The sequence below is a fragment of the Trichogramma pretiosum genome, unplaced genomic scaffold (assembly GCF_000599845.2).
Source record: "Trichogramma pretiosum strain Unisexual culture from Peru unplaced genomic scaffold, Tpre_2.0 scaffold34, whole genome shotgun sequence".
Taxonomy (NCBI): domain Eukaryota; kingdom Metazoa; phylum Arthropoda; class Insecta; order Hymenoptera; family Trichogrammatidae; genus Trichogramma; species Trichogramma pretiosum.
The window spans coordinates 527,826-555,187 of NW_019641683.1; the positions used below are offsets into that span (position 1 = coordinate 527,826).

Sequence of the window (27,362 nt, forward strand, 5' to 3'; positions counted from 1 at the left end):
ATGCATGTTTTAGCGTTTATTTTGCATATAATCCGGGCTCTACTGATTATTGTGAAGTCATGAAAAATTGCCAGTCTATCGATACGTGCCTCCGTACAGCCCACGAATCCCCTACGTAGTTATAACGGGTATATTAGCAAAATTTGTGCATAGTCCGCAACCTTGAAATACTCGAGTTGGAAAGACGATCATGCAATATAATGTATAAAGCCGTGCAGGGTCGGGAGTTGAGCTTCGCAACAATAGCCGCACACGCGCACATTATCGTGCGTAAAACATAGAGTGCGTCTGCACTTGACTACCAGCTGATAAAAGCCTATGTACTTTCGGTAAGCGTTACATTATTTAGGAGCGCAGAAAAGCTCGAACTGTTGTAGGACGTTCAAAAGCCTGAGAGCGAGTGACGTAAGTTGAATTGTCGGTGTTGACTGGCTGAGGCTAGCAGTTAGCGCGCATACAGCATACTGTAGAGCTGCTGCTAACAACTGAGCGCATCTACGCTGACTATAGCAGCTTTCGGAGTCTCGGCTCTCAGCTCGTTTTATCTTTCTCGCTCGAAGCGCATGTAGCACGTCTTCTCTCCCACTGCTTTTATATGTTGTAACTCTCGGATTCGTTTGTTTTGTACGCTATACAGCGCTTGAACTCCCTGTCTGATAGCTGCTGTCTTATAAACTCGTATAATAAGCATATATATACTGCGTCCACATATAAGTTGTTGTGAGTATATGCCTACTCACTTGTATTGCCCTCCGCGCAAAAAATTGTGCGAGAGAAGGCGAACAGGGGCCTGCTGCGACACTGGTCGTCTTTAATACATGCAGCAGTGCACATATATTCTTGTTTGCTATCGTCGTCGACTTTTTCACACGCTACACCAACTCTGCTGCACTCGGACTGCAGTGCAGACAGTATTTTTTTCAACATTGCATGCATTGCACGCAGCGGAGAGTTGCTCGGCAGAAGCTCTTTATATGCGTCGCAGCAGTGAATTATGTGGGTGAAGCCGGAAGAAGTTTTGCTAGCCAATGCATTTTGGTAACTTTTTTTTCCAATTCATTACCAAAAACTTTATGCTAATCGCCTAACTACCATCTTAACATGGATACATGAAAGTTTTTGTTGCACGTACAAACACCCGAGAGCTTTGTTTATGCGCATCAGCTGTTTTTTTTGTACATTTTTTATTTTGGATCGAGCGTTGAACTCGCCATCTTACTGCATAGCTGCACAGTCTACTTAAAAATCGTTTAATTTATAATAAACAATTTTATCAGTATAATAAAAATTGAACGAATTAGGCATTTTATTAAAAAATCAAGAAACAAATATTCTCATAACCATAAAAGCTAATTGTAAAATTTAGATAACATAAAATTTTTATAATTTATTATTATGAAATTTCAATTTTTTGGCTTAATAAATTATATTTTAATCTGCACATGTGATACATGCATTCAATACAATAATGAAGTTAATTTACAATAGTACTCCAATAGTATTTCAATCAAATATTTATATACTAAATAAGTAACCTTTTTGTAAAGGATAACTGAAGAATCAACAAAGTTTTTTGTACGCCAGCGTCGAAAGGGTCATGGAAAATCCAAAGGTATCTCATCCATTATTGTTGGAACCCTCGACAGTGTATTTGATACAAAACCTCCTCCTTTTAGAATATTACATCAAACTGCCAATTCAGAAGTTTTTTGGGGTACGTATTTGAAAAATTCACTTATTTTTCTACTTCCTTGCAACGATAGTTATTATATTGATTTTGTATAATAAATATATTATTATGCAGTTGTGGCATGTTCCTTGACACATTCTGAAATAATGAAGGATTGGGAATGGCTTCACAAAAATTTGGTAAACACATTGTTATCTTTTGATACAGAAGAAGAAGTCACAGATTTTGTATGCTGTAAAATACAGTCTATTATAGCAAACAATGCATCAGAATGTAAATTAACAGATGGTAATTCATATTTTTCAGTAGTTGTTTCAAGCATTGTTATAAAAAACTCATTAACTTTTATCCTTTTAAAGATGAAGATTCACAGTCTTTTAAAAGAGTTTCATATAAATTCCGTCAACTTTTTCATCTACCTCAAGATGATAAACTTGTAAATTATTATTCATGCAGGTGAATACATGATTTATTTTCCTCAATCGCTTATAATATTTTAATTATTTTTCATTTTAGTTATTGGAAAACTCGATTACCAAGGCAAGGCTGGCTATATTTATCTGTGAATCACATGTGCTTCTATTCTTATATTTTGTCTAAAGAAACAAAATTAATAATAAGATGGGCAGATATCATTGAATTAGATAAAACTAATTCACTTGTATTTCCTGACAGTATTCATGTAGTAACTCGTGATAGTAAAGAAGTCAGTGAAAATAATACACATAATATTAATTGCTAATTAATACTTAATTATTGATTGTATCTAATTATTATTTTTATTACTTATTTTTAGCACTATTTTTCAATGTTCCTTCACAAATCAGAAACATATTCACTAATGGAACAATTAACCAATTTTGCTATGAAACGGTGAGTTATGGAAATAATTAATATTCTCTGCTTTCATTATTTTATAAATGAATATTTTGTCGTACAGGTTAATTGATGAAAAAAGTGGTTTTAATGAAGATAGGGATCTTCTGAACAAATTGAGGTAATTTTTATGCAATAGATTCTGCATTATTCATACTCAATTCAAAGTATTTTCATTTTCATTATCTAGTAAAAATGTGCCTAAAAAGCCGTCGTTCTTGAAACGAGATCTAGATGCTCGTGCACAGTCTGAAGCTTATCGAATGCAATTCAGATTACCAGGTAGCGAAAAATTAGATGGTTGTGTGGACGCAACTCTATGGACACCATATGATAAGCGTCACAATTGGGGGAAAATTTATTTGTCGCACAATTATTTATGCTTTGAAAGCAGAGTGAGTTAATGAAAGATTAAGTAATATATTTTTTCTTGTTGACAAAAACATTTATAATTTATTCCAATGATTTAGGTTAAACATTTAGTAAACTTAGTAGTACCTCTGAGAGAAGTCAGACAAGTTGAAGCAGCTGAAAATCAAGCTTCAAATGCTTCATTAGAAAAATCTATTTTAATAACAACAGCCAGAGCATCATTCCTTTTTGCTCAGATACATGACAGGGACTTTGTGGTTCAAAAAATTTCGGAATTACTTGCCAAAACAAAAATTTCCATAGTGTAAGTTTAAATTACTTTATCTTTTGAATTATTTAACTTTAGAGCTTTCTTATGTAACATTTACAGCTCAGCAGATGGAATTTGTGATAGAAGTAACAAGACGAAATCCGTTGAGAGTTGGTCCCCTCAACCTCCACTCATGAAATTATTTAAGGCACCACTTAGTTCTGAAGCCACTGTTAAACAAGAAGCCAAAGAAAAACAATGGGAACTACATTTTTCCGAATATGGAAGAGGGATGACAATTTACAGAACAGTGGAAACTGCCAAACTTGTAATAGCTGGAATACCTCAAAATTTGAGAGGTGAAGTATGGCTTACGTTTTCCGGAGCCCAAAACGAAATGGCCATGAATCCAGGACTATATAAGTCGCTTGTTAATCAATCTCTTGGTAAAAGCTGTCAAGCAAATGATGAGATCGAACGTGATTTACACAGATCTTTACCAGAACATCCAGCATTCCAATCCGATACAGGAATTAATGCTTTACGAAGGGTTTTGTCAGCTTATGCCTACAGAAATCCTCAAATAGGTATTTTTTAAACTATTTGAATATTTTAATATTATATTCTGTTCAATACTAGTTTTATAAGTACTTTATTACTTAAATGTAGGGTATTGTCAGGCAATGAACATAGTTGCATCAGTGCTATTGATCTACTGTTCTGAAGAATCAGCTTTTTGGCAGCTTTGCAATGTTTGTGAATCTTTGTTACCTGACTACTATGATCGACGAGTAGTCGGTGCTTTAGTAGATCAAGGACTTCTTGAAGAACTAGCTGCCGAACACTTACCAGCTTTATACATAAAATTACAAGAGCTCGGACTTATTAGAGTCATTTCGCTATCCTGGTTTTTAACGATATTTTTAAGTGTTATGCCAACAAGTAGCGCAGTTAATATCATGGATTGCTTTTTTTATGACGGTGCCAAAGTAATTTTTCAAGTAGCATTGACTGTGCTCGAATGGAACCAAGAAAAGTTATTAAAATGCAATGATGACGGTGAAGCTATGCAATTACTTACTGATTATCTTGGTGGTGTTTACAACGACGAAGGTCCAGTATTGCCACGACCTGTTGACACGGTCCCTCCAAATAGAGTTGATAATTGTTTTAATAATTTCATTACACAATATGAGAATTAGAAAAATTAATATTTATTTTTTTTTAGAGTATCTCAATTCAAACGTTGATTTATGAATCATACTCCAGGTACGGTTCTCTAAAAGTGGATGAAATCGAACGATTACGATTAAAACATAGACTAAGAGTAGTTCAGAGTTTGGAGGAGGGCATTGAAAAAAACGTTATTCGGAGTATTGTTAACGAAAAATGGATGACCGCAGAAGAATTAAGGGTCAGTTAAAAGAAATTTTATACCGTATTTGAGTAATTGTTTATGATTTTTTCGGTTTTCAGGAGTTGGTAAACCTGGTCAGAGAAGAATTGATAACCCATCGCCGAACAGATGAAGAACGATATGACCCTACGCAACCACCATATGAAGTTTATAAAATCGATTACGATTTATTTAGAATTTTATTCGGAGTCTTATCGCCTTGGGGAAAGTGTTCACAAGCTGAGTCTTTATCAGCAAGACTCTTTCGTGTGAGTTTTTTATTATTTATCAGAATTGTTTTAAGTTAAATTAAAGTTGAATGTTTAATTATTGAAAACTTTAGTTAATGGATCGAAACCATGATAACCTTTTGAACTTTAAAGAAGTAGTTCAAGCGATTGCAATGACTGCAACTGTGGATTCGTCACAACGTTTAAAGTTATTGTACACTTTGCATTTACCACCCCTTCTTACTCCCGTAGATTTTGAATCACCTACGCAATCAGGTAAAATATGATGGTAACTGATACTTCAATCTTGCATTTTTAGCAAATGAAACAAAAAAACGACCGTTTCAGATGGGGCTGAAATAGCGACGGAAGCAACCGACTTTTTCGACAGTATTGAGAAAAGCATATCTACGTTGAATGTAGACGTGACTTTTTCAGATGAAGGACCAAGTGCTTTAACCCGATCGATTAGCATAAATAGTCATCGAATCGAAGAGTCTTGGGAACAACAAAGTATGGGCAGTTTGAGATCGATGATTGCGTCCAGGGATAGTCCACTTGATTTGAAAATCGTGCCAAAAATGTCACAGCTTCATTTCATAGCTTTATGGAAAACTTTATATGATATGTTTCCAAATCAACCAGATGACCCCGATACGTACAACTGTATCGCGGAAATCGGTAAGCTAAAAAATGGCTCTTAATTACATTTTTGAGATTTAAAAGATTTTCGAAACTTAACCATTTTATTCTAGGCACTTTATTACTTCAACTAGGAGATGTTGGCAAGAAATTTTATGTTGAAAGAGAAGAATCTGTAGACAGTTTAGCAAGTTCTGCTTCAGTCAAACAATCAGGTGTAATGGTGAGATTTTTTAGCTTATTTTAAATCAAACTTATTATGAACTTTTCAAATACTACTTTCCTTTTCATATTTTAGACACCTGATCGAAATGGAAATCCGTCGAGTTCATCAACAGCTGATCCAAATTGGTCAATTACAGTTGAACAATTTTTGGCTTCAGCTCTGAATGGGCAACCTATTGTTGATTTTTTTAGCAAACGAGCAAACATAATCGAATCAATAGCTTTTTTGAAAAAACGTAGATTTGATCGAGCTCATTCTATCTCTGATACTCAAGTTATAAATGTGTGATACTCTAAATGTAATCATGAAGATATTTTTTCAACGAAAATTTGACGAGAATTCAAAAAATATACACATAATCATGCGGATATGTACATTGTTATACAATGATATTTTTTGCGGGCAGAATATAGAAATGAAGATGCAATCAATTTTTTTGGAAATCTAGATTAAAGTACTTAGCTATACATTTGCAATTATGCGCATTAATGATTGCACTCGAAAGTGAGTCTAGAGATTATATCTCTGAAATTGCTTCCATTTTTAATGTTATTGGAGAGATTAAATCATAAGTATTTTTTTAAATCAAAACTTTGATAGATGAAAAAAGTAGTCTTTAAAGTATCAAATCTAATATGCAAGAAATTTAAAATTATTTAATTACTTGTTATGCAATAAATTTTACAATTATACAAATTTATAATGAAATTGACTAGTTTTTTAAGGTAATAGAAAATTGAAGTATAATTTTGATAAAGTTCTTGAACTACCAGAAATATTATGTTATATATATTTTCAAATTATTCCTTGTTATACAATTATTTCAGATTTTATTCACAATTACGAATTGTATTGTAGCCTTTAGTTATTTTTTCATATTTATAATTTTTGTCTATCACGAAAAATAATCTTTGATACTTTTTGAGCATAATATATAGATATTTATATATAAATATATATGTATATATACATTTTTTCGAAAAATGTTAGTTTTCATACACATTTTATTTAATTGTAAATTATTTTGCAAAAATTATACACAAATACTCCTGTTTTTATGTAAAAATTTTTTTGATCATTTTCAAATGTATCATAGTTGTAAATAGTATATTTCATACAAAGTACTAATATATTTCATTCAAACGCTTTATTAAATATCATTTTGTTATTTATGAAGAATATTAAATAAAATAATTTTAAATACTGAAAAATTATGCAATCTTTTATTTTTTTTGAAACTCTTTCAATTAGCAGAGTCTTCGAGTAATTATTAATTAATCAATTTTTACTAGGGCGAAGTTGATCGTTAACACAAACATTTTTTTTAATATTTATGGTACCTAATTAATTACCTAATGAAGATTCAGTGAAAAAATATATCAAAAACCATTGCTTTTACCCTTAGAAGTCAATCGGACACTTGAAGATTTTTACCTTCCCAGCGGCCAGATTAAAAAACTGGAAGCAGTGCGCAGACGTAGAATTCCTCGCATGGATGATGTTGTAACTCCCTAGATATAACAAATGCCAAAAGATGACAACGTAAAAAAGTTAAAGACAAGGCATCAGCTGCACTTTCTTTCAGACGTCAAGTTAAGCGCCAATAAAAGTATCTTAGACGTGATTCAAGATGATGACGTCCGAGCATGTGTATCTTTCTAAAACGTTCATGCGGCTGGTCACATAGTCGAGTAGATGAAACGCAAACGTTTGAAAATAAATTACCTTGACATTCAAATTTAATCTCCTCGTGATATGTACCGTTGATTTTTTCCGCGGCCTAAAAAACTATTGTGTGTTGCATAAGAACATGTTAGCTCATGATCATTAGTAAATGAGGATTCATCAAAAAAGTGAGTTAGTTGTGAATAAATTACTTGTAACCACCACTTTCGGAAAGCTTTGTATTTACAGTTCTCGAAATAGTTTGATTATTGTCTGGTTCGTTGCACAATATCGCGTGACTGAACATTTTTAATAAAAAATTATTGTATGTTCATTATCAATATCTGAAATTGGAATCTATCATATGACATATTTTTTAACTTTCAGAGAAATAATGGCAAGAGTAATTACCAAAAATTCAGCGAATATTATTTATATCAATGTTTTATTGAAACGACCGCTTTCTTTACATAAAATTTCATCATGTAAATATGCAAATAGTGTTCAATCAAATGATCCTGGAAGTCCTTTGGAAGTACTCAAACAAAAAGTCAATAAAGGTGAATTAATGCATGATGAGCACCAGTTAATAGTAATTGAAGATCTTCAGAAAGTTTATGAGCGTCTTAAAGGCTATACACCTGAAAAGCCAGGCCTAATCAGTAAATGGCTGAGAAATAATAATAAGAAGACAAAAGCTCCTAAAGGACTCTACCTCTATGGAGCAGTAGGTGGAGGTAAAACAATGTTGATGGACCTTTTCTATAATTGTTGTCAGGTATCCTTGACTTTCTGCCTTATGAGTATTGCAAGCAGGAAAAGTAGAAAGGATACACATGTTACATTATTCCTCATGCAATATCCTTATTTTCTTCCTAGCACTTGGTTATCATATCTTAAATTTAATTGCCAATTCTTTTGATAGATTCAGCACAAAAAAAGGGTTCACTTTCACTCGTTTATGCTGGATGTTCACAGTAAAATACACGAGGTTAAAAAAGGTATTGTTCGTGATCATAGCAGTACAAAACTTCAACCGTTCGACCCAATACCTCCAGTAGCATCCTCGATAACTGAAAATACATGGTTATTGTGCTTTGATGAATTTCAAGTAAATTAAAAAATAATTTCATTGTACAGATAGACAATACATGACATAAATTCTGATTTCAAACACTCATTTGAAGGTCACAGATGTTGCTGATGCTATGATTCTCAAAAGATTATTTACAGAACTGTTCAACAATGGTGTGGTAGTTGTAGCAACAAGTAATAGAAAACCAGACGATCTCTACAAAAGTGGATTACAAAGGGGAAATTTTTTACCATTTATTCAAATTCTTAAAGATCATTGCAATGTATCTTCTTTAGATTCTGGTATTGACTATCGTACAAAAGCTGCATCAGGAAAAGAAAAACATTATTTTATGTAAGTTTTATTAATACAGAAGTCTTGCTATAATTATTGAAAAAAATGATTCGATTTTGTAATTAATATAGTAAAGGAGAAGAAGCTGATAGAAACATTGAGAAAATTTTTAAATATCTATGTTCAATGGAAAATGATATCCCACGACCAAGAACATTGAACATTAAAGGTAGAAATGTAACATTTAAAAAAACTTGTGGACAAGTTATTGACTCAAACTTTGAAGAATTGTGTGATAGACCCCTGGGTGCTAGTGATTATATTGAAATATGTCAAGCTTTTCATACAGTTATAATACGTGATGTACCACAACTAAATATGAAATTGAAGAGTCAAGCTAGAAGATTTATTACTCTCATAGATACTTTATACGACAATAGGGTAAATTTTATATTATACAATACTATGAAATATATAATGAAGTTAAAATCTTAAAATAGTGACATTTTAAAATTTTAGGTTCGAACTGTTATATCAGCAAATGCTCCTTATAATAAACTTTTTGTCCCTGAAGGAGAAGAAGAATATACTGATGAAAAGCGAATGCTCATGGATGATTTGAAAATATCTCATGGCACTGTAAGATCATCAAAAACTATGAATTTTTAAAATTTTACAAATGCAATGACCAAGTTTAATTTTTCAGGATGACCATAAATCAAATATTTTTACTGGCGAGGAGGAGTTATTTGCATTTGATCGTACTGTATCAAGATTGGCTGAAATGCAGACTGCTGCATATTGGGATGAATGGGAAAAGCATAGATAACGGCCAGTAATTCTAGTCTTACTTTTATTTTATGAGCTTATGAATGAATCATAATGTCATTAAAAGTAATAATCAAAGAATTTTTTATTCAACTTACTTAAAACTTGATGTTTTTTGGTGACATTATTAAAAATATTTTTTGTGTACTTAAATCAACAAGATTTTTATCATAAATAGCGATATAAAGTTGTGTAAATATGTAAAAAAATGTTACAATAAAAAGATATAAGTAAGTAGATCTCATACTTTTCAATATCACTTGATATTATATTATCCACCATATTCTGCTTTTATACTTATTCATTTTTCTCTTGGATGTAGCTGCACAAGAGCCAAAGTCTATTTATAATTTAAAAAATATTTGTATCATACATTTCAAAATGAAGATTTTACTTTAAATTTAAAATTCCCGCTTATTGAAACATTCTTGTGAAATACTTTCTCATCATTCGTCAGTCATTATGATGATTATTATTTGGTGCAATCACCTGATTATTCATTTAGTACTTGATACTTAGTTGATATTTGCAAACATGTGTCCTATTCACAGTGAACTTATTGAGGAAATTTCCAAGCTTTCCAAAATGAAAGAGCTGGATTTGGATAACTTTATAAGTAATAAGTATTTTTCAATAAATTAAGCCAATTTATAATTTAAAAACTAATTATTTGTGCAGAGATGGTTAAACCTATGAACTGGATAGATGGTGGTCATTACGACTATATAAAAAAAATGAGAGAGCATGTGTCTCAACTATCGACAGAAAAACAAATTGAGTTGTGTTTAAAAGTACTAGAACATGTTGATTTAACTAGTTTGAAAGGAACAGAAAGTCATGAAGAAATAACAGAACTTTGTGAAAAGGTATGAATCTAATTTGTAAAATTCATGAGATTCTAATCAGTAATTTATGTTAAGGCTGCAAAAACTTATCAAAAAGGAATGAAAACTTGGAACACTGCTGCAGTTTGCGTAACTCCAAATAAAGCTCAAGATGCAATAAAAGCTTTAGATAGGTTGAATATGAGAGATTCAGTAAAAGTTGCTAGTGGTAATTTACAAGTCTAAAACACTTAAATGAAAATTTTGTATATAAAAGATTAATAACGATTTTTTCTTAAAAGTTGCAGGAGATTTTCCTGCAGCATTGCTACCATTAGAAGATAGACTAGCTGAAATTAGACTAGTTGTTGAATATGGGGTAGATGAAGTTGACATTGTTATAAATCGAAAGCTGGCTATAGACCACAAATGGACAGAGTTGTATGATGAATTGAAGCAAGTCAGACAAGCATGTGGAAATAAAAAAATGAAAACTATCCTTGCCGTTGGAGATTTGCCTGGTTATTTTGAAATTTATTTTGCATCAATAATAGCCATGTTAGCTGGGACTGATTTCATAAAAACATCTACTGGCAAAGAAGCTATTAATGCAGAATTAAAATTTGGACTTATAATGTGTCACGCTATTATTCATTATCATACTGCAACTGGTAGAAAGGTCAGAAACAATTGGATCATTTTTATACTTTAAATGTTTTTTTCACCCAATATAAGCAAAATAAGTTATGTAAAAAATAATTAATAGGTTGGCTTAAAACCTGCTGGAGGAATTTCCTCTCCGTTAGAAGCTGCCACTTGGTTGGAAATGACACGATTTAAACTAGGAACAGATTGGATGAAAACGGAAATGTTTAGGATTGGTGCTTCAAAATTAGTGGATAAAATTCTTGAATTTGTAGGCACTGATTTTAAATCAACTAAGGATTATTGAAAAATATTTTTTAATTTTACTCCCAAACACAGTTCAATTGGAAAATTGGACAAAAAGAAATGAAAAATTTTTCATGTAAAAATTTTTATAATTTAATAAAAAAATGTAATAATGAAATGAGTTATTAAATAATTTTATCTAATGGTATGCCATCTAAAAACAGTAGAGCTTCTGCATTACTTATGGCACTTTGAATATCATTTTTTTGGATTGTCTTTTTTTTTGCTTGATGAGTGTATTTATATGATTCCTTAGCCAAGGAGTCAATGAATAATTCAGTGGCCATTGTTATCAGAAATACAGCTTCTTGATTTATTAAGTTTATACTGGAATCACTTTTAATGATATTTTTAACTCTGCCAATAGGTAATTTTGTCAATTTAATTTTATGATCTTTATCATGTTCAATTTCTTCTTCTGTATTTTCAATTTCCAGCATGTTATCATGGAGGTTTGTATCATTTTCATTATTTATTTCCTCTGTATTTATTTCTTTCACTAGTGCCTCTGGTGTTTCAACCGATGAAGGGACATCTGTACTCTTTGATATTTCTACAATTGTTGTGTTTTCAATAACGTTTTTGTCTTGAGTCCGTGTGTCATCATCGGTAAAATCTATATTTAAGAAGCCTTCAGTATTTTCAGTATTTTCTAAATTACCAAACAAAACTTTGTCGATGTCTTCCATTTTAATTAATGCTATCTTCCAAGCAAACAATGATGAAAATTAACAAAATATATTTTATAACTCGTTCTAACTGTTAAGCCAAACAACTACTTTTGCAAAATACATATCAATTTGTAACCTTTACGATATCAAAACAAATTGAATGACTGCAACAATAATACGTAACTCGGCGCGCACATAATTGCAAGTCTTCTGTTACCATACAACTTTAGATTTTCACCTCACTTTGTATTGTTATGTCCAGTTTTATTGTTCAATATTCAATTAAAAACTTGTTATTAGCTTGTTTCTAAAAGTAATCAACTTTGTATTCTATTATTTCATATTTGCGAGTGAATCTTGCTGAAATTGAGACCGGCGTGGACACAGGACAGATCTAAGATTGTATTTGGAGTGGGGTGAAAACTGACTCGATTTGTTATGGAGTGCCGGTAGACAGGTTAAGTATTTTTCATCTCCTAATACATCATGGTAAGAAATTATAATGAATAATAATAAATAAAAGATCTTTTTGCATCGATGCTATTAACGCTATTTAATGTGACAAATTGTGAAATTATTAACACAAAAAGCTTTTAGTGCATTCTTGTGTGCGTATTTTGTGTTGCAATTGCCTAATTAATTGATATATGTGACGTTTAAACAGACACTTGCATTGTTTTCATTTTTCTTCAAAGCAGTATGGATTTAAATATAGACACTAACACAATAAGAAATTTATTGTAATATCTCCGTTTGTAAAAGCAATTATGACTTTTAGTTTATTATTTTCAAGTTTTAGTAAATTTCCTACAATTTTGCAAATACAGAATGCAAACATTGTCTAGATAAGCCTATACTTATATACCTAAGCTATATAAACAATTGTCAAATTACTCATGTAAATTTGTTTTATTCTAGGCTCGTGGGCCAAAGAAGCACTTGAAGCGTCTTAATGCTCCCAAAGCATGGACTTTGGATAAATTAGGGGGTGTCTATGCCCCTCGCCCGTCCACTGGTCCTCATAAACTCAGAGAGTGTTTACCTCTTGTAATCTTTTTAAGAAATCGTTTGAAGTATGCCCTTACCAATTGTGAGGTTACAAAGATAGTAATGCAGCGGTTAATAAAAGTTGATGGTAAAATTAGAACTGACTCCAACTATCCAGCTGGCTTCATGGGTGAATAAAATTTTTATTTTATCTTAAAAATACCAGAACTTTTCTATAAATATTATACATTTTTGCTTATATCCAACCACAATATTTTCTTTTGATAAATGTTGCTAGTCAAAACTAATTAAAAAGTTAAATTCTTATCTTGGCCTTTGATTAAATTTTTAGATAATTCTTCAGTCTTTTCTGGAAAATTTTTAATTGATTTTACTTTTTTCAGATGTCATCTCAATTGAAAAGACAAATGAGTTCTTCAGACTTATCTATGATATCAAGGGTCGATTTACTATCCATCGCATCACAGCTATTGAAGCCAAGGTATATTTTTAACTCAATATTCATGTGTTATTGAAATTTTAAAACACAGAAATTAATAATTTTTTTTGTGCAGTACAAGCTTTGCAAAGTAAAACGAGTACAGACAGGCCCAAAAGGGATTCCGTTTCTTGTTACACATGATGGTAGGACAATCCGTTATCCTGATCCAGTCATCAAAGTCAATGACACTATTCAATTGGAAATTGAAAGTGGAAAAATTTTGGATTTTATTAAGTTTGATAATGGTTAGTAAAATTATGCATATAATGTCAAGATTAGTTTGACAAAAATTAGTTATATTTACAATTTTATTTTAGGTAATCTTTGTATGATCACGGGCGGGAGAAATTTGGGCCGTGTTGGCACTGTTGTCAATTGTGAAAGACATCAGGGTTCATTTGATATTGTACATATTAAAGATGCTCAGGGACATGTATTTGCCACAAGGTACAGTGATTAATTTTACAACAAAATTTTCCAAATCAACATATTTTATTTTTTCAGATTAAATAATGTATTTATCATTGGTAAAGGAATCAAACCCTATGTCAGTTTGCCAAGAGGTAATGGCATCAAGTTATCAATCGCTGAAGAACGTGACAAGAGGCTAGCAGCTAAGGGTGTTTAATTTGTTACATAAAAATTTAATAAACCTAGTTTTTTCTTGGTACATACTTGTTTTAATTACAATTTTTGAATTGATCATTATGTACATCATAAATGATTACACATTATTTTTAAATGAACACTTTGCACTTAAGCCTATTTTATCTAACGAAATAATCACTTATGGGGAAGCCAAATTTCGGTTTCCAAATCAAGAACAGCGCGTAACATTTCATTACATTTTTCATCGCCCTCTGCACCATATTTTCGGTGTACATCTTTGGCAGTTTTCAAATATCTAAAATTATAAAATTAATGTCATTTTAATTTCTAATAAATTTGTTTTTTTTTAGCTTACTTTTGAATACACAGAATATAATTTTTCACTTCTTTTTCAACTATCTTGGGAAATTCGGAAAATCTTGAGTTGACGCTCGCCGATCCCGAAGTTTGTGATAAGATTGGACACACTCGAATCCATGAGCCCTCTTTTTTACTCGGGTTAGCCCAGTCGCGTCCATGCTCCCACATGCAAATCGGTGGTTCGTCTTTATTATTTTGAGGCTTCAAACTTCCACGTCGTGGCGGATTTTTTTCTTCAAAGAATTGATTATACCTCGATATTTCAGGGTAAGTATCTGAGTTCTGCTGTAAATAACTATCGTTCAATAAATTTGCTTTTATGATTATTAATTATTCAATCACTAATAATTAAATTTACCATAGTTCGGTTATCTTGACAGTAGTTAATTATTCTTATTGGATCTCGAGAAGTTTTATACTTTTTTTTCAAAAATTTATTTTGCTGATAAATTTTATCGCTCTCGGATTCATCGTCATCATCGCCGATGGTATTAGCTGCCCATATTGTGAAAAGCGATAAACCAGTGTTGCAAACTGGTAATCCTAACAAGTCAAATAAATCGTGCAGTAGCGGTTTTTTCACTTCGCAGTCAACTTCGCAATCGTTACCCAATGCTGGGCTCACGTTCACCTAAACGAGCGTAAAATTAATTTAATTTTTCAAATGAAATAGCTTTTTTCTGAATGAGATGATACCTCAAGAAGCCAAGGCTTCAAGTTTTCATCGATCAATATATCAAATCCGAAAAATTCGAAGCAATTCGGTGACTTTGGAATTCCAGTTGCTTGACTGAGAACAGTTAAGGTGACTATGCAGGCAATCTTTTGCCACAAAAACCAATCCAAGTAGCCTGATTGGCCGAGATAACGTCGGAGTCGCCGGAACGTCCATTTGCAGCCTGTATATAACATTGAGCTATAACCAGGTTTAAATGGAGAAAAACAGAAAGGAAAAAAATAAGATGAACATTTTACCGGCACCGACTCGCTCTTTTTTTTCATAATAACCTGGTCCCAGTTTATTGAGTGAAAAATTTGTGAGGTGCCGAAAAGGATCATCGATAGCTTCGAGGGAAAATTTTTCCGTCGCAAATCTTGCGATTCCATCTTTGTAAAGATAAATGGCCAATGGTCGATAAGATGGTACGCATACGTACAGTCTGAGATCGAATTTGTAGCCACCGATTAACAAGGGATTTTCGATGTACTTTTGCACCACGGCAAAACTATCGTAGGTCAAGTCGCTCAGTTTCTGTGAAAAAAATGCTGAACGTATTTAACGGACTCGCGGATAAGCCGAATCTGCGAGCAGAAGGAAAATGACTCACTCGAAATAAAAATATGCCTTTCCCTTGACTTTGTCCAACTGGTTTACAAATCCATATTCTTTCATCCCGTTCGAAGCGACTGCAGTTTGCGGCCAGCCTCGTGTACTCCGATGGGAGATTGAAAGCTAGAGGACTTGTTTTTTCTTATTGAAATGCAAAAATCAGCATTCCCGATAAAGTTTCGAAATTCGTATAAGGAGCATCGATACTTACCTGAAATCATAAATATTACCATGAACTTTTTTCATACATTTCAAAAGTCTTACGAGACTGTCTTTTCTGCAGATAGAATTTCCTTTGGGTATGCGATTAATGAACTGAAAAATAAATTATTCATCTCTACATGAATGACGTAATGTTTAGAAGTAAGTCAAAACAATACGGACCTGCCACGGTAACAAAGATTTGTAATGATTTTGTGGAAACCCACCAGATTTCCACCATAAATTCCAGCGATCTTTGAAGGAATTATTATCTCCAGAGTACTCTCGCCAACCTCGCTCCGTGCAAACCTATTTAAATGTAACGCTTTGTTTATCTAATACATATATCTTAATTCATTAAAGTGAGAGAACCTCTTTTCATTACCATGAGACTCGAATTATTAAACTTTTATGCTTTGAATTACCACATCAAAATCATTCACTTTACTCATTATCAATGTCACATGTGGTGATGTAAAGTTAACAATGTATAAGGGTCAAAATAATACTTTTTTACAAAACCGTGCGCACGTGTGTCACCGATCTTGACGCGCTTTTGGTATGTTATAATATGTACATGGTAAAAAGGTCCCAAAAACCAAATTTTAGACACCCTCCCCCCTCCTACCCCCCACTTCCGGTATAAACGTCTATTTTTGATCTATATTTTTTCTGAGGACATAAAGCAATTAAAAAATCGGAAAAAATTCATAAAAATACTTTTCAACAATCCAAACAACCTTGCATTTTTTCAGATTTTTTGAGTGCTTCAGATAAAATCATTAAAAAATCTGAAAAAATTGAAAGTTGTTTGGATTGTTGAAAAGTAATTTTATGAATTTTTTCCGATTTTTTAATTGCTTTATGTCCTCAGAAAAAATATAGATCGAAAATAGACGTTTATACCGGAAGTGGGGGGTAGGAGGGGGAAGGGGGTCTAAAATTTGGTTTTTGGGACCTTTTTACCATGTACACTGTCCGTGGACTAATTTTGTCCTTTTGACACGCATTCGGACGGTATGGGACTTGTATAAGCATACGACGTTCCGTAATGCAGTGGACAAAATTAGTCCACGGACAGTGTACTATTATAACATACCAAAAGCGCGTCAAGATCGGTGACACACATGCGCACGGTTTTGTAAAAAAGTATTATTTTAACTTATATAAATATAAAGTTTCATGTGATTGATTCATAAGGGCAGTTATGAGAGATAACGCACTCTTTTGAATTTTCAAAATTTTTATACTGAATTTCCATATGATGAATATCTATATTTATTAAAGCATATATTTACGAACGTTACGCGTAAAGTATATAACGTGGTTATAAGCTAATTTTGAATTAATGCGTTACTGCACGTTATTAAGTTGAGAAATTTCGATCACAATTAAAAGCTATTTCAACGAAGCACGAAATATAATACGTGTATATTAACTCTATTACTGCTCGTTCGCAACTTATACACACAATTACAGCATAGCTCGTTAATGCACTATATGCACAAGAAAGTTTCCGCATCGTTTCTTCACGAGCACAATTTAACCCTCTTTTAACTCGCATACGTACAATTCGCTTGCGAATGGAGCTTTAAAGTATATACATATTATAAATTTATGTGAAAAGCTTGCTCATGCACAGAAGATTGATGATAATAAGCTGTGGCAGCCGAGGGCGCGTTCCTACTGACTTTTGTTTACATCATTACAATTGATAAAATACCGTGATTTGTTGCTGTTTTGCATTATTATATATTTCAATTGTTTTTTAACAATATTTTTTGGTGTTTTCTGGTACTCAATAATGCAGCTCCTTATATTTTATCCCAAGGACCTTTGGAGTGATTAAAAAATGATTCTCTTTTCTACTAAAAATCAGTGCTATTTTTTATCTCGAAAACGCACGATTTCAGAGGAAAGTCAAAGGAAACAGTGAAGTCTTGAAATCAATTCTGAAAAATGTAGATTAAATATGTAAATATGTAAATTATTTTCTATTTTATTAAAAAATCTTTATGATTTTCTATCTCCAGAATTAAAAAATGCAAAGAACTAAAAGTTGCAGAGTTTATCAAAAAATGCGTTTAAATTTTTCTAGAATATTCGAGATTACTTATCATCTTTTTTTAAAAATTCAAATTTAATATTTTTTGAAGGACTCCAGTGACCTCTAAAAAAGGTGATAATCTATCCGAAAAATCTAAGGCCCATGAGATTAGACTAAGCACATAGGAAGCTTTATTATAAGGTACGAGCAAACACCAAAAAACCGCTACTTATTTATTTATAAAAATAGTCATAAAAAACTAATTTTTGCTGCTCTTTTTTTAAAATCACTACTTATATATTCCAAAAACCACTTAAACTGTGTTAACATTCATAATTTGTTTTTTGAAAAAAATTTTCATTTTTACGATGTAACTCCCATTAATAAGTTTTTTAAGATTAAATTTCGCATTTTTTTTATTTGTTGAGTATGGGCTTATAATTTTTGGTGCTTTTTTTAACATCACTTCTCATATATTTCAACCACTTACACCACTTGAACTTTGTAAAGATTTTTAAAAAATTCGAAAATGAAAATATAGAGCAGTTTTTTCATATATGTACAACTTTTGTGCGGGGGGTTCTCGGATCTGCCCCAAAATTTAGTATGTTATTTGGGTATGTGAAAATAGCCTTCAGGTAAATTTTTAGCCCTCTAGGGGCCTTAGGGCCCAAATTTGGGCCCCTCGAAGATCCAAAAATAGCCGTTTTTACCTATTTTTGCGTATTATTCAAATATTTGTAACTCGGGCACCGGTGCATATTTTTTAACTCTGAGGGTCGCATTTTTTAGGTCAAGACATGTACTTTTCGTAAAAAAATTATGTAGAGCTCGATAGACCAACCCCCGGTTATGGGGGGGCAATGAAGGGGGATGAAAAATCGCAAAATTGACGTTTTTTAGCTTTTTTTGAATTGATGCAGAAGGCGACTGGATTGACGTATTTACTTTTGCAACGTCTCATTTTAAAGGTATTTTTATTACCTTTAAATTGCCGTGCGCAGAATTAAGATTGGTTCAAAAACGACGGAGATAGAGCTGTTTAAAGGTGTCAACATTATGAAAAAAGGCGTTTTTTCGAGATTTCGATAAGCTGTAACTTTTTTCTAGTAACATGAATCTCTTTGAAATTTTATGTGAAAGTAGTTGATTACATGTAGTTTGAAGCCATGTAGGTAAGGATCTTGGTATTTGCCTCTATAACCGAAAACGAGGCCCCCGAAATCCGGCACTTTAGCCCTTATATAGGCAAAATACATGTTAAATTGGGCGGCAAAACTATTTGGTAACTCCTGAAATTATCGCAAAATAAACATAAAAAAAAAATCAAAAACCCCATATTAAACGTATTTTTCGACGAGGAATCCAATGGTAACCTCGAATTTGACCTTGAACATAACCTCTAAACTATAGCGAACCAAAATTGATTTTTCGCACGGTGACCCCCTTTTTTTATTTCAGATTTGAAAAGAGCGGAAAATTTCACGTTCAAATACATATTTCGTTTTTTTTTTCAAGGTAATTTTAAGGGCCCCACAGATCAAGAATAAACTCTTTGGCTGAGTTTAATATTAGTTTTAATGGAGCCTTCATTTTCAAACTGTGGGGCCCTTAAAATTACCTTGAAAAAAAAAACGAAATATGTATTTGAACGTGAAATTTTCCGCTCTTTTCAAATCTGAAATAAAAAAAGGGGGTCACCGTGCGAAAAATCAATTTTGGTTCGCTATAGTTTAGAGGTTATGTTCAAGGTCAAATTCGAGGTTACCATTGGATTCCTCGTCGAAAAATACGTTTAATATGGGGTTTTTGATTTTTTTTTTATGTTTATTTTGCGATAATTTCAGGAGTTACCAAATAGTTTTGCCGCCCAATTTAACATGTATTTTGCCTATATAAGGGCTAAAGTGCCGGATTTCGGGGGCCTCGTTTTCGGTTATAGAGGCAAATACCAAGATCCTTACCTACATGGCTTCAAACTACATGTAATCAACTACTTTCACATAAAATTTCAAAGAGATTCATGTTACTAGAAAAAAGTTACAGCTTATCGAAATCTCGAAAAAACGCCTTTTTTCATAATGTTGACACCTTTAAACAGCTCTATCTCCGTCGTTTTTGAACCAATCTTAATTCTGCGCACGGCAATTTAAAGGTAATAAAAATACCTTTAAAATGAGACGTTGCAAAAGTAAATACGTCAATCCAGTCGCCTTCTGCATCAATTCAAAAAAAGCTAAAAAACGTCAATTTTGCGATTTTTCATCCCCCTTCATTGCCCCCCCATAACCGGGGGTTGGTCTATCGAGCTCTACATAATTTTTTTACGAAAAGTACATGTCTTGACCTAAAAAATGCGACCCTCAGAGTTAAAAAATATGCACCGGTGCCCGAGTTACAAATATTTGAATAATACGCAAAAATAGGTAAAAACGGCTATTTTTGGACCTTCGAGGGGCCCAAATTTGGGCCCTAAGGCCCCTAGAGGGCTAAAAATTTACCTGAAGGCTATTTTCACATACCCAAATAACATACTAAATTTTGGGGCAGATCCGAGAACCCCCCGCACAAAAGTTGTACATATATGAAAAAACTGCTCATAACATTTTCATTTTTACGTTATAGCTATGTAATTAATCGATGAATCTTAATGTCTTTGGTCTTACATTTAAGTTTAACTTCTCATCTTTCGAAATGTGCTCAAAAATTTCAATGAATCAGTACATTCTTTCAAAAAATTAAAAATCTTAATAACTTACAAAATATTACACGAACCGAAATGAAACTTTTTCGGGCTTCATCCTCAATTCAATCGACAAAAAATCCAGTTTATCTCAATAGGATTCACCGTCCCATTATTGAGAAAACTCGTTTCACATACATACAAACATTAGTCACAAATTCGATCTAGTTTATGAATATATATTAGACTTATAATTGAGACACATTTGACAAAAGTCTATTTTAGACTCATCTCAAAGATTCCTCTGTGAGGAAGCAATCAGTTAGAATTTGTGACCCAGAGGTGGGGAGGTTTGCTTTTTATACATAAATTTGTTGTTTAATCATACCAATCAACTGTCCCACTACATGCAATATCGCTGTGCGTGATGTGCAAAATTGTAGAAAAAAAATTAATTAGTTGATTTAAAAAGTTTGACAAGTTGCTTGGCAATCCTTAATAAATATAAAAGATAGAAATTCACAAAGTTTCAAGAAAAAAAGAAGATTAAGAATTAAGGATTCGTGACTGTTTCAAAAAATGCATGATGTGATTTAGGGTTTGTAACAGAGTTTGACCTATTAACGAGTATAATAATGAATTATTATATCGTTATTTTATTTATATATTTTTCATCATTTTCATTATTAAACTTGATTACATTTATTGAAGAAAAAATTAAATTTTTTGATTGCATTTTTTTAAAACGGAATAGTAATTTTGCGCGATGAATTAATTTTTATTTTCATGCTTATGTAAGCAGAAGTTTTTATTTTTCATCGTTGACATATAAATTCTGTTTTTCTTTCTAAACTATTCCATGATTTATAATTATTTTAAAACATTAATTCATATTGTCGTTGGACAATGCAATGGAAGGAATTTTATGAAATTCTTAGCAATAAAAACTCAATCAAAGGAAAAGGGTGAAAATTGTACAAAGGCAAACTCACCTGAACAAGTAAGTTCGGACCAATGCCATTATCATTGAGCCTAAAAACGAAGGGACCATCATTGCCCTGTCGATCCGTAGTCATGCCGCTTCCTTAACTGCTCGATTCAGATTAGAGGCAAGAAAGCTGGCTTGCTACTTTCGACAGTGGTAGTAGTAGTAGGGGCAGCACTTTCAAGAACTCTAATCGATCACTGCGCGGAGTACCAGTTGTTTCCCTACTATGGGACCTCTGGCACAGCCGTGCCTTACCGCAAATTTGAAAGAAAATGAAACATTATACATCCTGGCCGTTAAGGCTGTACTAAAAACTATTCACTTCATAAAGTGACTTAATATCGACACGCGACAAGCCTCGAAACGCTCGAATATTTCGCATTGACTTTTATTTTTACCATTACCTGAGAATTATTAGGACAAAAAACTACTCAACACAAAAGGTCGGGATTTATTTTTATCATTGTTTATATTTATACGTAAATAACATATCGATGAAGCACGCGCATCGCGAGTTGTAAATTTGGTGTTCGATGTGCTTTCTCACACATCAGCGGCTGCCGGTAAAGCGCGCGTAAACTCATATAGCTCTGCGGACGATTTGTGGCTGGCTGTCAGGCGATGTTGTCGATTATATCTTTGAGCTTTTCACTCGCTCCACAGCGTTTGCCTCTCCCTTACGTGCTTTCGTACCAACTTTCAAAATATACCAATATATCTGTTGTTGTTTTATGATATACATAAAATCAACCTCTATGTACTAACAAAAATGTTTGATATAAAAAATTAAGCTTATAGATAGTTTATCTACAAAATTTTACATTATCAGAAAATTTCCTGATTGCTTTATAGGTCTCGGTCGAAAAAAAAAATTACAAAGCTTTTTTGTTTCGGTTATTCAACAGCAGAATTAGGCACACCTGCATAGCGATTTATCGTACGAGTAGTTGGCTATTAAAAAAGTAATTGCGGTTGTAAAGAAATTTAAGGCTTGTTTAGCTTTGCCTTTGCAGGGACAAAGTTTTTTCTAGGCAAAGCTTATCATTTTGCTTTAACGTGCACAAAAGCTATTATTTAACTTTATATTGAATTCAGGTATTATGCCGCCCAATATATATGCAAGTTGAATAAGTTATGTGTGTGCACGGTCCACGTCCCTCGTAAATTTACGGTTTTACGTTACAAAGAGCCCATTATTTAGCCTAATTTTTCAAGCACGAAAAAAACTCTCATAGTACATTAACGTGACGTAACAGAAATATTATTTGTATCATGAATTATTAAGTAATATTATGTTCGAGCACTAGAGCAAATGACAATATGCTTCTAATTGAGAGCAACGCTACAGAGATCTCGGCATCGGTATGATACTATTTATAAATATTTTGTAAAATAATTGTACGTAATATAAATTTTATAACAATCTATGGATTAATATTAATACATATTTCTTCATTGTTTTCAAGATGATTTAATTACGGTTACCATTGAATTATTGATGTAACACGATAGCAACATTATACTTCTTAATTTTTGAAATAGACATCAAGCAATGCTATAAACTGCTTGAAACTATAACTTGATCTATTTGAGCCGCAAAAATCTTTTTTAGATATCACTTTGGGCAAATCAATTATTTAAAAATTAAGACTCAACTTATAGACGACGATATTAACCTACATTGGTAATTGAAATGCAAGAAAGACAATTACTTACGAGTCCATTGGGTCACACCAACATTAGGGCAAAACGGCAAGAATTCTATGCAATATCGCGGCTTCATCGCGTACAAGTTTACAGTAGCAACACCTGCAGTCTGGGGCTTGGTAGCATGTATACAGCTAAGAAGGTCTACATCCGCGAGTCCTTTTCTATGCTGTTGGAGTTCGACACGCGACTACCCACTGCTACGCTAGCCGGCAGCTTTCAGGGCCTACATGAATCCTGGCCAAAGGCACGCGATTCTCATAAGTATGCGCGGCTTTGCTCGTCTGTCTGCAAGTGTGTATCGGTGCGCATAAACCGACGAGATCGGGCATTTTTTGTACTTCTTTTTTCTCGAAGCAGCGCGCACGTATAAATACAGTACAAAATATGTATCCCGAGCTTTCGCTTCGTTCATTCGCTATGTTTTTAATCCGTGCTCATGTGTGCCTCAGCCCGGGCTTTTTCGAACTAGAATGCAAGCTTTACGCGCCCTTGTACAAAAGTTGAGATTGATATGTAATTGCAGGTCCGTAAACATTTATTTAAAGTACAATTTGATGCTATTTGAAGCCGAGTTGAAGGGCTCTCTCCTTTTCGTCTCTAATCCCGTTGCTGAAGAAGTTGAATTGAGTTTGATTCGAATATACCCAAGTTTAGTGGTATCGAGGACGATGTATAAAAGTAATACAATATTTTATCCATATTTCTTTATCTCCATCTAAAACTTGTTCGACTGCAACAATATTTTTTCAATTAATTTTAGAACGTAACTCATATTTAATTTCAGACTTTTGTTAACTAAACAAATACACAACTAAACTTTATGACGCATAAAAGAACATTTTTCAAATTTTTAATGGAATATTTCATGTACTTTATACATATTTTAAATGAATAAAGTTTGGTATGACTTTCCACGCTAATTCCAAGTCAATACTGTAACGATGATTCGCATTACAAAAGTTCGCAAAACTATTCAATGCCTCAAAAACAATAAAACAAAAAGATGTTTATGCTTGTGTATGAATCATGAGTGTAGTAGTAATTAAATGCCCACGTCACTAATTATTTTCATCATTATTAACTGTATATAGCAACACGTAAAGTTGGTGATAGATTCCTGTACACATCCTCACATGTGCAGGCTCTTAATAGCTTTGCGTGGGCAAAACCGTAAATGTGTATATAATAATGACAAATCGATTCTACGTTCAACTGCTTTGTTCAACTACCTTTTTGCTTCAAATGCGCAGATATAATAATATTCCGTGTGTTATATGTGCCTCACATATTATACTGTGACGTGAGCGTGTCGTGTATAGATTTTCCTGATGTTTAATCTTTAATATCGCACACGCGGTCTTAAATGTACAGCGATACATTTAATAATTAATTTTTTGACATACGCGAAATAAGTCTACTGAATAAGCTGGCTTGTCATTTGACTTTTCGTTCAAAAAGAAAAGTGACAAATGATGACATTTTTCAAGAGATGAGGGTATACTTTTATCATGTGGGATCAAATCAACCAGATACACTTTTTTGTTATAATTAAATTTATTAATTAATACATAACACTGATGTGAGTGAATTTTATTCGTACTTAATTAAAGTATCTAAGTAAATTGAGAACAGAAATTGTTTTCATAAATATTAGTTTTTTTATGTGCTATTATAAGTATTGACCAAAAACATAACGGTAGTAAAGTTTATCATAAAAAATACGTTAATAATATATTGTTGTTAGGAATAAATTTTTGGTGAACATTTCATTAAAAATAGTTCTGTAACTTACAGACAAAAACGTACATAAAATACATATCTTTTTTGCATTCTACTACGAGTACTTATGATAAAGAGTAGTAGTGAAATTATCAAAAATAAAGTGTACGCAATAAAGTGTGTAACAATGTTAAAATATTGACGGTCACCAGTTAATTAATTACATTTTTGCAAATGTAATTTTTTCAAATTCCCCGATTTCACCAGATCATTCATTACCTTCGAACCATTTACACTTTAAAATTACTATGATTATAGTTTGAACATATTTTGTTGTTTGTTTGTGTTGTTTGAAAGTTCCCAATCTAAATGTTCACATGATTAATGTATTTGTAAATCATGATATACTAATACAAATTTATTAATAATATCTGTAGAAGTTATTTGAATTCAAATATTAATTTATCATCTTAAGCTCATCATTAAAAACACAAAGAATAGACTGACGATGAAGTTTGCTTGAATTATTAACTGAAATATTTTGGGTGAAAATTATCGTCCTTTTACACATAGCAAACAAAAATTCAGCACATTTCGTATCAGTAACTTAAATAGATCTCTATACGGTTTAAGCGACGAACGTAACAGTGTCTGAAATATAGCATCCTTACTTAATAGTAGAGATTAAAATAAAATTCTCTTGCTTATTACTCTAAACGCACTTTTACAATAACATGTATAATATATTTTTTAATTATTTTACTTGATGCGAGTAGTCGCTTTCTCACAGTCATCGCAATTTTAAAAAGTCAACACGCGCGCGCGCGTGTGTGTGTGTGTGGATATACGCAAGGATAATAACACTCAAGTTGACTGCAAAACGCGTGCAGAATCAATTGAGGCTTGCGTGCTTACACAAGCCCTTTTCTCAACTTTTGCTTGCGCGCGCGAGCGTGTCGTTCTTCGTCTCCTTTCGCTATATAGCACGTATACACAGTTTACCGCACCTACAGCAGTGGGTATTTGTAGTGCAGCACGAAACCAATGAAAAATATGACAAACTGGGTAAAAAGTTTGCTGGATATTCGTATGACGTATGCGGACTGCGGAAAAACGGCAAAAATAACTCATTAAATTGCAACTTATTTGTTACATATTACTTTTTGGTTTATTACTTTTTTTTACTCACTTACTTCTACGTAGTATGCGCATTTTTCAAGATTATCGCGAACAAGCATAACTATCCTATTAACGCTCTCCCAAATGAGCTCTCTATTACAGGGTCGTTTAAAGAGCGAAAGAACGTCGAATTTACAAAATTACATTATGGCAATTTTGCCAATCGGTTGTTTTCTACCTGCAGTACTTTCTATCGGTAGTTTTATACCACAAAATAATTATTTTTTATATATTACGTATAACAAGCTTAACATAATATAAAACATATAATTTCTTCTTTCTTGAAAACGTTAGGTAGGGGTGTTCCGTAGAGCGCAGATGAGTAAAATTATTTTAAAAATGAAATATTATAATATGTTTAGATTTCTAAGAACTCGCGATTTCGTTCCGAAGGTATGAAGTATTGTTTAGCGCGCATGATTTTTGCAGAATGGACGACCGCCTTTCGCATAAAAGCTCTGGCCTTCGAGGTTCTTTTTACACATCTGCAATTTCAACAAATAACAATCATTTACTTTAATTTAATGCAATTATTGGACAAATTTAAAGTTTAATAATTATATTACCGTGCAATTGAAACATTGGCTGTGATAATTATTGTTGAGAGCTTCCACCCAGCGATCACCAGCTTCTACTGGGAAACCGCAAGCGAAGCATTTTGTCGTAAAGAGCTCATTCCAGTCTGTAAAGTACAATTTTTTAGTTATTTTGAATTAGTCATCACAACTTATCTATTTTCAGCGTCTATTTAATTCAATCTAATTATTTTTTAATGAATTATTAATTACAATTTTTTACAACAAAAATAGTTTTGAATAATATTGTTATTAAAAACAAAGTGGCTTCATAAAGATTTTAATTATCTTATCAAAATTTTAGTTGTACATGAAGTTATGAACCTTTTTCACAATATGGAAGTCCTTCTTCAAGGAAGAATGGATTGCTGCCAAATTCCTTTTTACAGTGAGCGCAGCTAAAACATTGAGGATGAAAATGCTTACCAATGGCATTTAAACAGTCCTATAAAAATGACGTAATTACATACAGATGATACATT

General features: G+C 32.5%; 7 protein-coding genes across 16 annotated transcripts in view; 4 read left to right on the plus strand and 3 right to left on the minus strand.

The window, feature by feature from the left end:
* The first annotated feature begins 367 nt into the window (after positions 1-367).
* Positions 368-6,600, plus strand: LOC106656682 (TBC1 domain family member 9). 3 transcript variants are annotated; one of them, XM_014377890.2, is made up of 17 exons: positions 368-1,038; positions 1,548-1,714; positions 1,805-1,978; positions 2,050-2,146; positions 2,207-2,396; positions 2,487-2,563; positions 2,631-2,687; positions 2,757-2,961; positions 3,037-3,242; positions 3,309-3,775; positions 3,858-4,345; positions 4,417-4,602; positions 4,665-4,853; positions 4,928-5,090; positions 5,178-5,495; positions 5,570-5,679; positions 5,755-6,600. In XM_014377890.2, exons 1-17 carry the CDS (start codon positions 995-997, stop codon positions 5,968-5,970), a joined length of 3,354 nt encoding a protein of 1,117 aa, XP_014233376.1. In that variant the 5' UTR covers positions 368-994; the 3' UTR covers positions 5,971-6,600. The 3 variants fall into 3 exon arrangements, with proteins under 3 accessions (XP_014233376.1, XP_014233295.1, XP_014233446.1); XM_014377809.2 differs by having other exon boundaries at positions 5,163-5,495; positions 5,755-5,970; XM_014377960.2 differs by lacking the exon at positions 368-1,038 and adding an exon at positions 1,454-1,473 and having other exon boundaries at positions 5,163-5,495.
* Positions 6,601-7,200: 600 nt separating this feature from the next.
* Positions 7,201-9,904, plus strand: LOC106660123 (putative ATPase N2B). Of its 2 annotated transcripts, none has more exons than XM_014382971.2 (7): positions 7,201-7,535; positions 7,735-8,125; positions 8,273-8,458; positions 8,535-8,776; positions 8,848-9,157; positions 9,236-9,355; positions 9,423-9,904. In XM_014382971.2, the coding sequence occupies exons 2-7, from the start codon at positions 7,742-7,744 to the stop codon at positions 9,543-9,545; spliced, it is 1,365 nt and encodes a 454-aa protein (XP_014238457.1). In that variant the 5' UTR covers positions 7,201-7,535; positions 7,735-7,741; the 3' UTR covers positions 9,546-9,904. The 2 variants fall into 2 exon arrangements, with proteins under 2 accessions (XP_014238457.1, XP_014238465.1); XM_014382979.2 differs by lacking the exon at positions 7,201-7,535 and adding an exon at positions 7,573-7,672.
* Positions 9,905-10,001: 97 nt separating this feature from the next.
* On the plus strand, positions 10,002-11,403 carry LOC106650529 (deoxyribose-phosphate aldolase). The gene is made up of 5 exons (XM_014368577.2): positions 10,002-10,160; positions 10,223-10,410; positions 10,465-10,597; positions 10,671-11,047; positions 11,135-11,403. The coding sequence occupies exons 1-5, from the start codon at positions 10,079-10,081 to the stop codon at positions 11,318-11,320; spliced, it is 966 nt and encodes a 321-aa protein (XP_014224063.1). The 5' UTR covers positions 10,002-10,078; the 3' UTR covers positions 11,321-11,403.
* On the minus strand, positions 11,393-12,018 carry LOC106650539 (nuclear transcription factor Y subunit C-2). The gene has a single exon (XM_014368605.2). It carries the CDS (start codon positions 12,006-12,008, stop codon positions 11,445-11,447), a length of 564 nt encoding a protein of 187 aa, XP_014224091.1. The 5' UTR covers positions 12,009-12,018; the 3' UTR covers positions 11,393-11,444.
* Positions 12,019-12,036: 18 nt separating this feature from the next.
* LOC106650534 (40S ribosomal protein S4-like) lies at positions 12,037-14,454 on the plus strand. Of its 2 annotated transcripts, XM_023461080.1 has the most exons (7): positions 12,037-12,479; positions 12,909-13,167; positions 13,382-13,479; positions 13,553-13,724; positions 13,797-13,926; positions 13,984-14,146; positions 14,439-14,454. In XM_023461080.1, the coding sequence occupies exons 1-6, from the start codon at positions 12,477-12,479 to the stop codon at positions 14,105-14,107; spliced, it is 786 nt and encodes a 261-aa protein (XP_023316848.1). In that variant the 5' UTR covers positions 12,037-12,476; the 3' UTR covers positions 14,108-14,146; positions 14,439-14,454. The 2 variants fall into 2 exon arrangements, with proteins under 2 accessions (XP_023316848.1, XP_014224078.1); XM_014368592.2 differs by lacking the exon at positions 14,439-14,454 and having other exon boundaries at positions 13,984-14,149.
* Positions 14,238-21,804, minus strand: LOC106653132 (probable tubulin polyglutamylase TTLL2). 2 transcript variants are annotated; one of them, XM_014372439.2, is made up of 9 exons: positions 21,702-21,804; positions 16,163-16,288; positions 15,990-16,093; positions 15,777-15,909; positions 15,424-15,700; positions 15,145-15,347; positions 14,807-15,079; positions 14,444-14,733; positions 14,238-14,383 (listed from the first exon to the last, which is right to left on the minus strand). In XM_014372439.2, exons 1-9 carry the CDS (start codon positions 21,783-21,785, stop codon positions 14,263-14,265), a joined length of 1,611 nt encoding a protein of 536 aa, XP_014227925.1. In that variant the 5' UTR covers positions 21,786-21,804; the 3' UTR covers positions 14,238-14,262. The 2 variants fall into 2 exon arrangements, with proteins under 2 accessions (XP_014227925.1, XP_023316847.1); XM_023461079.1 differs by lacking the exons at positions 16,163-16,288; positions 21,702-21,804 and having other exon boundaries at positions 15,777-15,901; positions 15,990-16,083.
* A 3,145-nt stretch (positions 21,805-24,949) lies between these two features.
* Positions 24,950-27,362, minus strand: part of LOC106649303 — a 39,512-nt gene continuing 37,099 nt past the window's right edge. For 4 of the 5 annotated variants that reach the window (XM_023461129.1, XM_014366645.2, XM_023461128.1 and 1 more), the window contains 3 exons: positions 27,205-27,325; positions 26,872-26,987; positions 24,950-26,790 (listed from right to left, as the gene is read on the minus strand). In XM_023461129.1, the coding sequence (XP_023316897.1) occupies positions 26,713-26,790; positions 26,872-26,987; positions 27,205-27,325 (315 nt within the window). In that variant the 3' untranslated portion in view covers positions 24,950-26,712. Of the gene's footprint in view, positions 26,791-26,871; positions 26,988-27,204; positions 27,326-27,362 lie in introns of those variants that run through there. The other variant, XM_023461131.1, reaches the window with a different exon arrangement.

Coding starts and splice junctions, on each gene's coding strand:
- LOC106656682 (XM_014377809.2), top strand. CDS start 995: ATGTGGGTGAAGCCGGAAGAAGTTTTGCTAGCCAATGCATTTTG. Junction 1,039..1,547: donor TTGCTAGCCAATGCATTTTG/GTAACTTTTTTT, acceptor CTTTTTGTAAAG/GATAACTGAAGAATCAACAA. Junction 2,147..2,206: donor GTAAATTATTATTCATGCAG/GTGAATACATGA, acceptor TTTTCATTTTAG/TTATTGGAAAACTCGATTAC.
- LOC106660123 (XM_014382971.2), top strand. CDS start 7,742: ATGGCAAGAGTAATTACCAAAAATTCAGCGAATATTATTTATATCAAT. Junction 8,777..8,847: donor AAAGAAAAACATTATTTTAT/GTAAGTTTTATT, acceptor TAATTAATATAG/TAAAGGAGAAGAAGCTGATA. Junction 9,356..9,422: donor TGAAAATATCTCATGGCACT/GTAAGATCATCA, acceptor TTAATTTTTCAG/GATGACCATAAATCAAATAT.
- LOC106650529 (XM_014368577.2), top strand. CDS start 10,079: ATGTGTCCTATTCACAGTGAACTTATTGAGGAAATTTCCAAGCTTTCC. Junction 10,161..10,222: donor GGATTTGGATAACTTTATAA/GTAATAAGTATT, acceptor TTATTTGTGCAG/AGATGGTTAAACCTATGAAC. Junction 11,048..11,134: donor ATACTGCAACTGGTAGAAAG/GTCAGAAACAAT, acceptor AATAATTAATAG/GTTGGCTTAAAACCTGCTGG.
- LOC106650539 (XM_014368605.2), bottom strand. CDS start 12,008: ATGGAAGACATCGACAAAGTTTTGTTTGGTAATTTAGAAAATACTGAA.
- LOC106650534 (XM_023461080.1), top strand. Junction 13,168..13,381: donor CTATCCAGCTGGCTTCATGG/GTGAATAAAATT, acceptor TACTTTTTTCAG/ATGTCATCTCAATTGAAAAG. Junction 13,725..13,796: donor TTTTATTAAGTTTGATAATG/GTTAGTAAAATT, acceptor ATTTTATTTTAG/GTAATCTTTGTATGATCACG.
- LOC106653132 (XM_014372439.2), bottom strand. CDS start 21,785: ATGACTACGGATCGACAGGGCAATGATGGTCCCTTCGTTTTTAGGCTC. Junction 16,289..21,701: donor GTCCGAACTTACTTGTTCAG/GTGAGTTTGCCT, acceptor ACATTTAAATAG/GTTTGCACGGAGCGAGGTTG. Junction 14,384..14,443: donor TATATTCTGTGTATTCAAAA/GTAAGCTAAAAA, acceptor TTATAATTTTAG/ATATTTGAAAACTGCCAAAG.